Genomic DNA, 16,360 nt, shown 5'->3' with positions numbered 1-16,360 from the left:
CATTTACAGATGTACCAACTTTCAGAAAATTAGAATTTTGAAAAAAAAAACTACCTGGCTTTAACTTTAGAAATAAAAGGCTCTTTAAATCTGTCAAATTTTAAGTCCGTTGCTGCATTCCAGAGAGATGCAGATTGCAGTATTTTTTACTACATTATTAACAATCAATATTTCTCGAATCAATTATCAAATGTTAATTTTATTTTTATTTCGTCGTACTTCCTACTTATTTTTCTACATCTTTATTTTTCTCCAAAATTTCAAATCTTTTAATATTTGCGCAGCATAACTAAATGCAATGTAAGAAAAAGCGAATTAGCTTCACAGAAGAAGCACTTAAGAGTTTTTCTATTACTACAAGCTTAATATTTAATAATGCTCGAATGTTAATTTTTCTATAGACACTATACATCTTTTTACACGCTTTCATAAATTAAAGTTTCTATGTTTAATAGATTTTGCTTTCGCGCAGTCAGCGTTTTGCTTTTGCAAAATATAGGGTTAAGTTGAAGAGTGGCGGAGGTAACGGCCTTCATTTTCAATGTCAAAGAGAAATTATTAAGGAAATAAAAAATAATAAAAACTATTAATCTTGTTTTCTGGCATAGATGTTTGATTTACTCAACATGTTTAACACGTTCACTGCTAATCTCGCCCCAGGGTGGAATATCATAGCGACAGTTCAACACTGGCACGAATTGCGATGAGCGTGTTAAAAAAAAATTTCCGGTAAAGTTCGATTTTGAGGAACGCGTGGTTTTATAATTTCTTACGTCATATTTTCACAGCTTTCCTGTCGTCCGACCCATTATTAAAATATCAAACCAGAATCTGCATCATTTATAAACAGTGTATTACTAATGGACAATTTTTAGTTTTTAGAACCCTTTTCAAAAATGAAGTCAAAAGGGTTTGAACATTAAGTGTCTCGAAGCGAAGATCCAAGAAAAACCTATTCAAAATTTATCGAATCATTTGTCACGTAAGGAGTCGAAATTTTGAATCGCTCTCTTGACCAAACTATAGAGACCAAATTTTCCAGATTGCGATTATTCCCAAAATATAGGGTCAGATAGCATAATCAGAATTAGCATATTTAAAGTCATCCCTTCATATTTAAGGTCAACCCTGCAATTAGCGTATTTAAGGTCAACCCTGGTGGTCAGGGCCGTCTTAATAGCAAGCAGGGCACCCGGGCACAGAAATGTTTTGGGCCCCTATTACATTTCATACTGTTTAAAATAGAACTAAAAAACTTCACATGCATAAAATTAAGCNAAAAAAGCATCTGTTGCTATGGAATTATTGCTAGTAAAGCATAAAAAACAAGCAAGTTGTGGTCTTGATTGTTGCTAGACCAGCAAGATATTCAAGCAACTGTTGGTAGAGAATTATGCTTGGAATAGCAATAAAAAAAGCATCTGTTGCTATGGAATTATTGCTAGTAAAGCATAAAAAACAAGCAAGTTGTGGTCTTGATTGTTGCTAGACCAGCAAGATATTCAAGCAACTGTTGGTAGAGAATTATGCTTGGAATAGCAATAAAAAAAGCATCTGTTGCTATGGAATTATTGCTAGTAAAGCATAAAAAACAAGCAAGTTGTGGTCTTGATTGTTGCTAGACCAGCAAGATATTCAAGCAACTGTTGGTAGAGAATTATGCTTGGAATAGCAATAAAAAAAGCATCTGTTGCTATGGAATTATTGCTAGTAAAGCATAAAAAACAAGCAAGTTGTGGTCTTGATTGTTGCTAGACCAGCAAGATATTCAAGCAACACAAGTTGGTTAATGTATGCTGGACCAGCAAGATATTTAAGCAACACAAGCTGGTTTATTATGCTGGACCAGCAAGATATTCAAGCAACACAAGTTGGTTTCTGTATGCTGGACCAGCAATAAAGTGTGCCAATTCATGGTATGGAATGCTAGTAATTATGCTGGAACCAGCAAAGATTTATGGTAGTATATGCTGGTATTTTAGCTGGTACATAGCATTATATGCTTGTCTAGCAAACAAATTCCAGCAAAAATTTTAACCTGGGTATATACATCTTTTTACGCGCTTTCATAAATTAAAGTTTCTATGTCTAATAGATTTTGCTTTCGCGAAGTGAGCGTTTTGCTTTTGCAAAATGTAGGGTTAATTTGAAGAGTGGCGGAGGTAACGGCCTTCATTTTTAATGTCAAAGAGAGATTATTAAGGAAATGAAAAATAATAATAAAAACTATTAATCTTGTTTTCCGGCATAGATGCTTGATTTATTTAACATGTTTAAAACGTTCACTGCTAATCTCGCCCCAGCGTGAAATATCATAGCGTCAGTCCAACACTGGCACGATAGTTGCGATGAACGTGTTAAAAAAAAGACAATTTCCGGAAAAGTTTGATTTTGAGGAACGTGTGGTTTTATAATTTCTTACATCATATTTTCACAATTTTCCCGTCGTCCGACCCATTATTAAAATATCAAACCAGAATCTGCATCATTTATAAACAGTGTATTAATAAAGGATAATTTTTAGTTTTTAAAACCCTTTTGAAGAACCCTCTTAGAACCTTTTTGAAAAATGAAGTCAAAAGGGTATGAACATTAATAGTCGCGAAGAGGATCAAACAAAAACGTATTCAAAATTTATGGAGTCACTTGTCACTTAAGGAGTCGAAACTTTGAATCGCTCTTTTGACCAAACTATGGAGACCAAATTTCCCAGATTGTGACTATTCCTAAAATATAGGGTCAGATAGCATAATCAGAATTAGCACATTTAAGGTCACCCCTTCATATTTAAGGTCAGCCCTGCAATTAGCGTATTTAAGGTCAACTCTGGAGGTTACATTTAGAGTCCTTTTATAGTAATAGGAAAATTAAAGCCAGTTGATTGAACGATTATATTTTGAAGAGTTTCTATTAATCACCTTTTAATTCCTCTATATTTATTCAGATAATAAAGCCGGTTTTGACGTTGTCTTTTTCATTAATGATTGAACAGTGCTTTTGTTTATACTTTGATTTTGTATTACCTGTGAAAGTTAAGAGAATGTTCAGAATTAGTCGATTATCTCAGAACTACTGAGAAGACTTTCACAAAATTTGCTAGGGACAGAGATTGGCATTATACAGCTAAAATAACCATTTAACTATTATAATGCACAAGCATGATTTCGCCTAGCACTTAGCGGAGTCAGAAAGCACGAGTCATAGAATTTTTCAGAAAAGAGGGTTTATTACGAGGCATTGGACCACTATTACTGACAATTACGTCTTATAACGGGACACATTATATATTTCCAGTGATAATTTTTCCCACTTGTTCGGCAACGCTGATTTTTAATCCAGGATTTTGATGCAGCTGAAACAAAATTCGATCGAACTAATGGTTTCGGTTCGATTTATTCGAAAAAATGTCGGTTTCCTAATTCAACTGTAATGTAACGAACGTTTTTTCCCGCGTAATCTGTACGATAGTTCGATTTCGAAGGCTAAGTTCGATAAAGCTATTTCTGACCTATCATAAAGCAAATATTCTCCTGTTAATGGTGGTGGTGGAGAGTAACAGAGGGTATAGGAAAATAAAAACTTATTACAATTTGTAATTTCGAATCTTCTTACAATTTCAATACACTTATGCATCAAAAAACACATACATCTAGCCAAATCGGAAAATGTGTGTCCGTATGTAATGAGATAATATAATTGCGATTATCCTGTAAAAAATGGTAATTAATCGAATATTGGAAATTTAATTTTATAAGTAATAAATAACAAACAAACATGAGTTAAAAGTGATTCGTAATAAAGATAGTTTTGGATTTCAATTTTGCAGAAAATTAATCCAGCAGGAATTTTATATTTTAATCATGCATAGCATTTATAAAGTAATTTCATGAAATTACTTTATAAATGCTATTAAGTTATTTTAAATATTTGCATCTCTTAATTAAAAACTAATATAACATTGTTCAATCAGCGTATTATTTACACATAATTTTCACGGAGCGTTTGTAGATTAAGTTTTATCAACCAATAATATAACTGGGGGAGGCTGGCAAGGTCCCCCCTCCTAGTTTGCCACAAATTTGTAATTGAAAGGAAATGCATTATTTCCAACCGACAGTGGAGAAGCATGGTTAGGAGATCCAAAATAAGCGAATTATCGAAATATAACATAGCCAAAACAAAGCCAACCCCGCATAATCAATATTACGTTTGAAAATTCTTTGACGATTGCAAGTCGCCAACAAAAGTGTGGGATTTATTGTAACCAAGTAACAGGAACATATTTGAGGTAAGAAACTAATAATAAAGAGATGTAAATAGAGTTTTGTTTTCGATTAGGCGCAGCAGTGAATTAATGAGTCTACATTAGTATTAAAATAAAAAGTCAGCCGTTACATTGATCGATAAGAAAAGAATAAAATATTTCATGTTCGCTTTAAAAGATTAACTCTTTGATTTAATTTAAATATAATTCAATTAATAAAATAAGTTTAAGTAATTAAATATATTTTAAAAGGCAGGAAATATATATAAATATGTAATGCCAATTGCGGCATCACAGTAATCAAAGGAGAGTTAACGTTAAATAAAGTGAATCATAAAAATGAAAATTCATCATCATTGGGCACGAAATTGTTTAAAATAATTATTCTAAATCAAACTAACTATAAAATTTTATTTGAAATTTTTTTTTTTATACTTTGAAGTATTTAAGGAGTTTAAGTAATATTTTACAGGATTACAGATACAATCATCGATGATATGATCGAAACTATATTATAACATCGAGTCGGAGTTAAAATTTTTTCCACAACCCTAAGTTGAGAAAACGCGTATGAACTACTTCATTGGTGGAGAAAAAATGTATCACAAGCGTCTTGCCGGAAAAGATAAATTTCTTAGATGGGTAACCCTCTTACTTCGATAGTGACCTAATGTTACAGTTGAATTAGGACATCGGTCTACATCAAGTGATGATCAAAAGGGTTTGAAGAATTCGAATCGAAGAAGTGTACGTGTTTCAGTTGCATAAGGGTGTTAGATAACTTTCAAAGCTAGAACGCAAGTTCTAATTGCTCTCTTCCGAACGTCACTGGCATGCTCCATAAGGTTGATTTTTGCAGACCTAGCTGGCTAATACATCCATTATATAATTTTACCTTCCTGAAAATTGTTGACCAATTAGGCTCTTTCTATTTACGTGGCCATGTCCATTACAATGAAATCAGGGCAAACTGCATTGCTGAGCATTGAGCATAAGACTCGTTGAAACTATACCTCTATGACTTAAATAAGCTAAAGTTTCTCCTCTCGCACAAAGACATGGAATGATATACGGGTAATCATGAAAAAACCTACCTAGGTCATTAAATCTCTGCTGTCCAGATCGCTAGTAAAAAATTCTTTGTATCAAAATAAATAATGGAAAACCCTCTTCATTTAGGTTTTTGTTTGCATCAGCGAATGTTTTTTGCATTTATGAGAATGGCCCTTTAATAACATTTGTACTCGGGATCACGACGCTTGAATACGCCATTTGGGAAGAAGACCGGTTCCATGTCTTGACTCTTCCCTTTTCCCGCTCCTCTTCTTCTCATTTGTAAAGGACTGAACAGTATTTAACCCTTTCTTAATATTTTTCGTTTTTAATTATCAAAAATACTTTTTTAAAGTTTCCACGATGCTTTCTTTCCGAACTATGCTCAATGAAGTTTTAAGTTTCAGATAATTTCCTAACTTAAAAGTTTTTAATCTATTTGAAAATCAAGACAGAAACTAACGTTACTTCTTTCTCATGTGACTTTCCTCACGCTAATAGTGAAAGCATTCGAAGTGTCACCATAGGTAGAGAGTTCTATTATATACGCCACCTGTAGCTCATTTCAATAGCCATTATGTCCTGAAATATGAGAGTGGATGTTTGATGGTCTGGTCAGACTTCTTGTTGAATGACTGAAAACCTCTTTGCATGTCTTTGAAAAAGGCACTCTGTCTAGTTTGAAGTATATGGATATTATCTCGTAGTCCTATTTTTTCAACTCAAAGAAACAGTTGACTTTGTGGACATTACATATTATTGGATGACAACGAAAAGCCGCTTAAGTCTTACTTGTACGACGATTTTTTGCAAAGAAGAAGTATGCGCTAGATAGATTAGCATTTTAGGTGTCAACACTTCAACCAAATCAACATTGTCTGGAAGGGGTCTGGAGAGAGAATCAGGGAGAAATAGCATGGATATATCATTCTCTTTCATTTCATTAGGTCACAAAATAAAATAAGAAGACACTTACTTGCATTCTATCTTTGCTATGCTGAAATATTAATACTCTGCTTCTGGCTTTTGGATCAATCCAGAAAAGTGCATAAAAACACGTTGCCACAACTGCGGTCGTCAGTACAGAAGCACCAATCAGGCTCAAAATCTCGAGTCAAGCAGGAGTTAGGTGTTGCAACTGAGTTAATAGACAGATGAGGTCTTAAAATGGGCGAAAGACTAAAGTCCGGAATCACATAGCGGCTGTGCAAGTTGTTCGCAGAAATCAGGAACTGCCCTTTGGACTGAAATTATACTACAAAGCAATCGTAACCAACACCCACCGAAAATCTACAGTATTACAATCAAATGGCTTTTTGGCATGCTAAATTTTATCACGCAGCTCTGCATTGTTTAGGATCACAGAATCTCTCATTTAATGGTTGCATTTAAAACTCCCTTTTTCAATCGTTTTGCTGACGTGGTGACTTCGCTTCCCGGTATAAAAATATATAGCACTACAGTACTGTTTATAGGATAAAGACCTAAAGGCTCCTGATTTGATATCATAGTTGGGGTCAGAAGGGCATCGTCTTATAAACTTTTCTACGCTTTTATATTGCTCGTATGATTCCAGTAAATTTACAAAACATTCTTCCTTTTGTAGAATAAGTGAAACTTTTAAAACTAACAACGGGTAGTTTATTGTTGTTTTCTTCTTCATATAATGTAAATTAGCTTAATTCACTGGCAGTATTCGTGAAAAAGAGTTTTGTTCTAATACTTTTGTTCTGTATACCCTCGGAACCTACATTGGGTGTTTTACAAAGACTGGATAATGAGGTGAACGTTTATCGTTTCAAACCCTCTTTGTAGATACAGTGACGTCCCGATGTTGGAGGAGGCTCGGGCCAAACATATCGCCTAACAGGCCTTACAAGAAAAAATTGAAGATCGAAATCGTTGCAAGACACATAAAAGAAGAAACATTGAATTTTTCACCGAAAAATACAAATGAATAAATAAATGAAATAAAATGCTGGTTATTTTTTTCCATATTTAATACAATTCAGAAATTCTCTTACAAGGAAAAAAATTGCAAAAGCAATCGTTGTAAGAAGCATTAAAATTAGCATTGTAAAAAAAATGTTGGTTGTTTTTTTTCTTCACGTTTTATATTATTTAGAAATGCTCCAACAAGAGAAAAAAAATGCAAATATTATCGGTTCAAGAAACATAAATAAAAAACATAGTACTTACCGTTGAAAGATACATATAAATGAATAAAATAAAATATTGGTTATTTTTTTCATATTTCATATAATTCAGAAATTTTCTTACGAGAAAAAAAATCGCAAAAGCAGCTGTTGTAAGAAACAGAGAAGAAAAAGAAACACCGAATTTATCGTTGTAAAAGAAGTAAAAAGTGCTGGTTATTTTTTTATATTTTACATAATTTAAAATTTTCTTACTAGAAAAAAATAAACAAAAAGCATTCGCTGTAAGAAACATTGAGCGAGAAACGTAGAACTTATAACGAATAAAAAAAAGGCTGTTATTTTTTTAAATTTCTTTTTAATGCAATATAAAGAAATTTTCTTACAAGAAAAATTTATTCAAAAGCAACAGTTTTTACACTTTTAATAAATTTTGCCATACAGATATTATTTCACCAATAGGAAATATTACGGATAAAAATACCTTTTCCTTTTATATTTTAGGGAATTTAACCTCCAAGGTATACAAAGATGAACTCTTTAAAAATATTTTAGAAGCACCTTGACAGGGTAGCACTTTATTTCATCAACCATGAAAAAAAAAATGAAAAAAAGAACTATGACAGGCATTTTATTTCCCGTGAATGATACTAAGAATAAAAAGATGCAGGGAAAACAAAAGTGCAGTCTGTGGAAAAGTTATTCCCGTTTCGGGCTTTTTCGTCCAATCGGTGCGAGACGATCCAGGAAAAAAATGAATGCAAAGGGAAAAGGAATGAAGGAAAGAAGAATTGAAAATAATCTATTGTGGAAACTCACACGTGCTCCAGACAGCATTCAATACTCTCCGGTTTTTCGCCTCCTAAGCAACAAAAAAAAAAAAAAATGATCGAATGTTTTCAGTTGTCTTCTTAGAACCAGAAACACTAGGTAAGGTCACCACGATGCAACCCGAGAGAAGATTGACTTTCGATTGATTTTTGTAATATTAAATTTCATCGATAGATGGCGACAGCTGCTTACGGAATCAGAAGCTTTGCCGGAAAGCGACGCTTCAACTCTGATCATCGGATGTTTTCGCGTTTTCCGTCAAAGCAAGTTTTCTTCAGAGTTGTAAAATTCTCATGGAGCGCCGTTGCTTGGCCTTCTCGTCTAGCGATTGGTCGCTATGATAGGATTGCTTCTGATTTTTGGCCTCTGGATTATGCTGGGAGAAGGTTAGTGACTTTATGTTTACGTGGATGCTACAGCTTTATTTAACATTTTAATTCATAAATTACTTTTTCTCAACACATTTTCTTCTTAAATTTAATGCTAATACAAATTTGTTTAAAATAATTGCTTGAGTAAAAGGAGCTTAAATAACGCTAAAATAATTGTAAGTTCCTTAAGAAAATATAATGCAATGTTAAAGTAAAAGCTGATTCAAATTGATATCTTTATTTCTTTTAATACAATACTTTTATTTATAATACAATTATTTTTTTTTAATACAGAGAATAAAATTATTTTCTCCGAAATTATTTCCGTTTTATTTTATGCTTTACAACAAAACTAAAATCATGTAAAGCAATGAAACGAAATACATTTAGAAATAGTGTTTTGGATTGAAATTATGTCAAAGAAATTTATACTAAGAAAAATGTAGTATTGAATTTTATATTTTATTCAACATAAATGTTTGTGTACATTAAATAACGCGTACATATTTATTTATTTTTTGACCTGAGAAAATAAGTAAAAGAATTCCGTAATTTAATATAACTTTTAACATTTTATAATTTAATATAACTTTTAAAACATGAGCATTGGGCCCGTTTTTATGGATGTGCTGTAGAGGATACCTAGATAAACAGACAATTTTTAAGCAAAAATAATTATATAATGAAATTATATTTATGATAAAAGGAATTATAATAGGGAAACGCCTTGTCACATCAAAAAATGTAATTCATGATCGGGATATACGTTTTTTCCACATTTCATTCAATGTTTATGATTCATGCTTAAAACCAGTAAAAATTTCGTTGCTTTTTTTAATTTTGATTTGGTCCAAATATTTGGCACTTTCTATGCATTAATTTAATGCTTCGATCTTATATTGCGAATTTCAAATCTGGGCGAATAAAAAGTAATAAGGATAATTTTTTTTTGGGGGGGGGGNTTTTTTTTTGGGGGGGGGGGGGTTCGTAATAGATTTGCCTATTGTTAATTTTTATGTGAGTTCATGACTTTACCTCAAATAATAGAAAAATTGTGTTTTTAATTAATAAATATCGATTAATTATAGCAGCATTGATGTATAATATAGATATCCGTTTCAAAATAAGAAAATAAAATGCAAGATTCTTAATCATTCGAAAAACTAACGTTCTCATTAGTTTGTGAACATTAAAAATTACTTAGTTGTTTACGGCAGAGTTGTTTTTTACCTTGCTAATTAGTCAAATAAGACAATATGAAATGAATGTGCATTTCGTAGGATAACGCAAATGATTATGCATTAAAAAAGGGAAATAAAAAAAGTATTAAAATTGAATTGCTTTTCAAAAATGATTAACTCGAATAACACGGGTTGATCTCGTTTTAGAATTTGAACTTGTTTTAAGAGAAGTAATAAAGTTGATTTTAGATATATTGTTTGTGAATTAAAATTACAGCACGTTTTGAGACGAATAATAAGACGAAGAACATTATTTAATCACATAATCACTTTTCTTTATGTATGAAAGTGAAAGTCTGTATGTTTGTTAGCTGATAACTCGTGAACGAGAGTACAGAGTTATTTTTTTTTCCAGCTTGCAAATTTTTATAGTGTGGTTTGCAAACAATTGTCCGTTTCCGACGTCATTTAGTTCAGGTGCAATAATAAAAATACGAAAATCCATTCTTGAAAATTATAGCAATCGAGCCATCTTCTGAATGGCTTCATTGATTCGTACGGTGCTTTTTTGTTGCAGTTTATAATTTTTTGAATCATTGCGATATATTTCATTTCTCTTTCTTGAGTTTTTCACGTGCACCATGGAAAAGTCCCGCAGTGGACTGATCGTTGAGACACGGTTCCCAGCAGATAACCGAAGTCAAGCATCACTGGCTGCGGTCAGTGTGCGGGTGGTTGACCCGTTGGATTAGTCTGCGTAGGGACCGAGAGTGTGTGGTATTGGTCCTCGTTAAACTGCTCTACCGTATAGTGCTCGACTTCGCGTGCAGGTCGTCGGGCTACCGAAGCAGGAGTGCCATCCCCTCTGCAGAGGATCAAAATTGTGATGGTATGTCTTCGGATCATCCTCAGGGATGTTTCCCAGACCGTCGCCAATAGCCCATTGTGCAGCTCTAGTGCGACGCAAATAAAATACCATACCACCATGGAAAAAATGTTTTTTCTTTGTTTCAACGTACGCTGTCATGGAAACAGCATCATTACAAATTATTTAAAAAATCGAAAAAGACGAAATCTCGGAAAAAAATATTCATAAAGTTCGTTAATCTAACGAAGCGCTAAAGTAAAACCGCGTGATAGAAACAAATATTCATCCTAATATAAGTTATCAAAAATTTAAGAAATACTATAGTTAACCTTCATCACCAATTTTAAACGGTAAGTATGCTTCGCGCAAAAGGTACTTTAGTTTTAAGGCGTTTAAATTCTTAACATTTTAGCACTTAAAACTTTTTGTTACCGACTATTATTAACAAATAATTGTCAACATATTTTTCTAAAAATGAAATTTTAATTATCAAACTTTAGATTATTATCCTTTAAATGAAGCCAGGTTTTGTTTTACAAAGGTAACCGGTTACCGATAATATAAATAGGTGCATCAAATATGACAATATCGCATAGTGATAATTACTGAATACGATGCTAAATTTTATTTGGGTGACAAAAATATTGTCAAATGTAGAGATAATAGAAATGATTTTAATTGGGTTAAATGTTCATATTTTTTACTAAGGCCGGCCAGGTGGCAGAGTGGTTAGCGTGCGTGACTGCGAAGCCAATGGCTGCGGGTTCGAATCCCGCTCTGGGCATGGATGTTTCTCTCTCCGTGTTGTCTTCTGATGTGTGAATGTATGAATGTGGCCCATCTTATGAATGGGTATTTGTGGCAGTGTGGCGTGGGTAATGTTGCTTGCCTCCGTGACTTTAGTTCACAAGTGCCCACTGGGTAACGATAAATTAGCATCTTTCGGCATCTTCTAAGGCGAAGAAAGAAAGTTCAATTCCCGCCGTTATTAAAAAAAAATATTTTTTACTATGCATCACGATATTGAAATGTGTATCTATCAGTAATGGGTACTGATGTTTGTGTGGGTGTCAACTCGAAGTACAAACGCCAACGCGATGTCCTTATTTCGAGAGGTTGGGCATCAACAACGGATAGGTGCCTCGACCGGGCATATGAATATTCACAATTAAGACTTAGATGAGTTATGTCTCAATTATGGGTTCTCTTGTCTAGGCTTAAAAAAAAAAGGTCCATTAAAAAAGTTACAAAAGTTCATTTTAATTAAAGATTAAAATGATTAATTAAATATTAATAATGTAAAACCTCTTCAACTTGGTTATGCTGTCTTTAAGTTCTTGAAAAGCAAAACAAAGGTTCTTTTCCTAGCAAAAATTATATAAGTTTAAACTTATATATTTTCTTTGTTTTTAAATGTGCAGTTTCAACTGTAAACATACTTTAAATCAAATTGTCAAAATATTATAATCAAGTATTATGTAAAATAATCAAAATATTTTTAATTTCTTCTAATATTTTTTTAAACAGCTGGTTGCCGTCGGCGACCATAGTTGCGTAATAAATTTTTTTTCTTAAAATGAGAGTTCATTCTTAAGCTGTTGTCTCCATTTTAAAGTTAAGGAATTAATTCGATAATTTGAAGTTTTAGACTTAAATTTAAGATTTGTTGAGACATCGATACTGATTGTATTTTTATTAACTTATCTTAGTTTTATGCTTGATGGGATAAACTCTTAGAAATTGATGGTGTATTTTTGATGATTGTGGAATACTTTTTTTTAATTCTATGCTCATTTATACATGCACTTGTCAGGTTTGTATAACGTTCGTCGTTATGTGATCAGGTTAGGCGTGTTCAAAATCTAGCTCATTCACTTATGCCTCTTCATTTTTTTTTACTAAATATAACTTTACGTTTTTACTAATGTATTAATCATTAAAGACTTCTATTTGTTAATTTTTTTACTCTTCTTTCTTAATACTTGTAAGTTGAAAATGCATTTTGTTTCCTCTCGAGACCAGAGTTTTGAATAATGGCTAAAAAAAGGCAATGTTTATTAGAAATATGCAGCTCAGAAGAAAATAAATCAATAAAATATCTTTAAAAAGAAATCAATAAATTAAACTTGATTAAGTTTTTTACTTATTTACTTTAATTGTACAAAAAATGATAACTTTAACTGTTAATAATTTTTGCATTTTGTAGGATATTTTTATATGGAATAATTCTTCACATTTTATCAAGAAATAAAATTCACTGGACTTTCATTATAAGATATTTATATTGGATGAAACTGTACAAAAAATTATTTAAAGCAAATTTGTTACTTTTCGTATAACTTTGTTTGGCAATTAATTCGAATCAACTGTGATATCCAATTTAATTCTTACACAAACAATCACTTTGTAAAGTGTAAATAAAAAAAAATCAAGCTACGAAACTGTTCAATTAATACAGTGTACAATTAATATCAAGTACAATTATTATAATAAATAATGGACACTGGGTCTCAAGAGTACATTTAAAACCATAGATAAACACGTATACGAAGTAATGGCTTATAAAAAAAAACCCATCTTGCTTTTGAGATCCTCTTTTATTCTTTATCTGTTTTTATTTTTTGCCAATTTTTATTTTTTAGCAAATTAAGCAATGGTATTAAGTAAAATTGTCATGTTATGCTTTAACTCATTTTACATTATTTTTAAATTTTTATGATCAGCCGCATTTTAAAATTGTACAAAAGAGCATTTTTAGTGAAAAAAAATTATTTCTGCATAGTCAACAAGATGTCTCTATGTATTGTGCTGAAATTCAAGCTGAAATGTTCAAAATATTTCAAATCATTAATCTGGAAACAATACTTAGATATTTTTTGGTAAAAAAGTGCCCCTTTTTCTATAATGACGGCTTAGAATTATTTTGCTCACATAGAACAACTTTACCATTCTATCTAATGCAAATAAAATTCGAAAATATCGATTTTAATTTCATAAATAATAGTATTCAGAACAATTATACGCACGGAAAGGAAGAGTTTTCTTTCATCATGACCCATCTTCATTGTGTAATAATTCTCGGAGCGAAAAGATTTTGCACGTTATTAATTTGCTGAAACAAAATAATCCTTAAGATGAAGCAGATAGCGATCCAGTCGACATTTTTGAGAAAAATGGACATAAGCTATTCTTCCTTTTTGATCTTCATGTGTCATAGTGGCTCTTTCTGAGGCATGTAGGGGGGAGGCGGGTCTTGCAACGTGAAGCCTACTCTCAGCCAATCGTTACTCCGTTGCCATAATGATTGATTTCTCTCATGTTGGACGGTAGACAGCATGTTCCGGGTTCCTACTTTTAGAGCCAAACATCAGCTATGCAATACTATAGTGAAGTGCAGCACAGGTAAGACATAAAAGCAGCGTTGCGAAACGAGTGAGATTAATTGCACAACATTACCTAAATTATTTTATTTTTTTGGATAAAACCGCAATGAGGCTTATTCTAAAGAAACTATAAGGGGACTAAAACTCTTATAAATCTATTTCATTTTGTTCGTTTCCCTAATTCTTGCTTCATACTTTCCACATCCGATGACTCTTGCACTCAAGCCCTCATATGCATTATAACTATAGAATAGTTTTTGTTTGGATTATATCAGCCTATATTCTTTTCAAATTCCAATTAAATCAGTCTGTTAAATAGTTAAGGAGTTACGGATGAAATATGAAATTTCTTTTCATTATGAAAGTCAATGTATATTATTTCATATAAAATGATAAAAATACGATGATGTTCAAATTTTCCTAACAATAGGACCTGCAGCAAAAGTACTGTTAATGTAAAAATAATAGAAAATTGCTTAATATGGTTAAATGTTTATATTTTTCGCAATGCATAGTGAAATTAAAATTTGAAGTACTGTAAAAATACTGTTCTCTTATTTGAATTAAACAATTTTATTACTGCTTTTGACCGAACCAAAAATAATTACACTTATAAATGGATATAAACGCTACAGTTTTCTTAATTTAGATTAAATTAAATTTTTTTTTCTCCAGGTAAATTCAATTCATTAAATCGACATTTGCAAATGAAATCTCTAGCAATAATAAAATTCTCTCTTTGTATAAAATCACATGAAACTTCATTATAATATTGCAATAACATAAATTTCTAACCTGAAATTTTATTTTATTTTATAATCGTCGTTGAACAGCCGACCCAATCTTAAGTTTACGATTACCAACGTTCAACTCCGTAGCCTTGCAATTTTGAACCCAATTCAGAAGACAAGGGAACTTCAGGATCAAGTATTAGGAGAAATTTGCCTTATTGGACGATTGCTTTGCGGGAACTAACCCGCCTTTGCGTTAGATGGAGAGGAAAACCACAAAAATCTCCCGCGTGCTGCTAGACAGCAAGGAAGCTCTAACTCATTCATCTACCAATATTTATAATATATAATAGGCATTTACATAAAAATAAAAATTAAATAAAGTTTACTACTCATAATACTTAGCCAGTACATTTACTTTTTGCTTTTTCTAAAATCGGCTATGTTAATTACTCCAAAAACGTTAAATTTACTTTTAACCATTTCTGTATTAGCAATCCTAAAAATTTCGAAATGAATATTCCTGTGAACGTAACTGATGTTACAAGTAAACCATTGTCTCCATATTATATCCAAACCATTATTTTTAGTTGTAAATAATCCTACTTTATGGAGCATGCAAATGTTTTTTGGATACGTATTGACATTACATATTTTTCCTAGTTAAATTCTTTCTAATATTTCATCGTGTAATCACATTTCTTTGCTTGATAAATAAATAAAATTTACTATGAAAATTAAGTTTATTATAAAGTCAATTAATTAAGGACTAGAGCAATACTATATCCTATGCAGAGCTTATTTTCTGCTTTTAGACTGATTGTTGTATAATTTAAATGAAAATTTAATTAAATTGTTTTTAGTTTAAACATAATAAGAGTTCAAGAAAAATATAAAGCAATGACTTAATGCATATGAGATTTTATTTTCGTTTAAAAAAATCATAAAGGATATTTAACGAAGAAAAAGAAAACAATCCCATTTTGCATTGTCTTTTGTTAAGATGTCGAAATCATTATTTGCTTTTATTAACTATTCGAAGAAATTCATGAATTTTATTGTTTGGTTGTGAATAGTTATCTTTTTTTGTTTGTATGCAATGTACCCTTCCTTTGTTCAATATTTACCTGTTCTTTTAAAAATGAACTTAAAGAAATGGAAAAGAAACTTTTCTTAAAATGGAGATTTTTCTGCTTCTAAGCTATTAAGATTCCAAAAATTAAATATGCAAAAAATAAATTACTCATGCATTAAATTTTTGGAAAAAGTCAAAGAAAAGTACGATGAAAAATCTTTTAAGCATTCGTGGAAAAATATTTAAGATATACTGCATTTATATTGTTAAATTTTCTTATATTTGGAGTTTGAAAATGCTATTTTTAAACATTTGATTAATGCAAACTTTTTATTTTTATTTATGAGTAGAAATACAAAAGTAGCTTAAAAAAGAGGTAGTGCTTAAGAATTTTGTTTTTAGAGTGTAATTCAAATTAAAGCAATTTAAACTCTCTCTCTCTCTCTC

At 31.4% G+C, this 16,360-nt stretch overlaps 2 protein-coding genes across 2 annotated transcripts in view; one reads left to right on the top strand and one right to left on the bottom strand.

Annotated features, from left to right (window-relative positions):
- Positions 1–8,338, bottom strand: part of LOC107449981 (RNA polymerase II elongation factor) — a 45,838-nt gene extending 37,500 nt beyond the window's left edge. The window contains exon 1 of the mRNA XM_071181549.1: positions 8,293–8,338. Within this exon, the coding sequence (XP_071037650.1) occupies positions 8,293–8,310 (18 nt within the window). The 5' untranslated portion in view covers positions 8,311–8,338. The remainder of the gene's footprint in view (positions 1–8,292) is intronic.
- Positions 8,339–8,531: 193 nt separating this feature from the next.
- Positions 8,532–16,360, top strand: part of LOC107441168 (uncharacterized) — a 140,396-nt gene continuing 132,567 nt past the window's right edge. The window contains exon 1 of the mRNA XM_071181548.1: positions 8,532–8,690. Coding sequence (XP_071037649.1) covers positions 8,642–8,690 — 49 coding nt within the window. The 5' untranslated portion in view covers positions 8,532–8,641. The remainder of the gene's footprint in view (positions 8,691–16,360) is intronic.

Source organism: Parasteatoda tepidariorum, chromosome 5 (assembly GCF_043381705.1).
Source record: "Parasteatoda tepidariorum isolate YZ-2023 chromosome 5, CAS_Ptep_4.0, whole genome shotgun sequence".
NCBI lineage: Eukaryota > Metazoa > Arthropoda > Arachnida > Araneae > Theridiidae > Parasteatoda > Parasteatoda tepidariorum.
The sequence above is the reverse complement of the archived record's forward strand: the minus strand, read 5'-3'. Positions and strand labels throughout refer to the sequence as shown.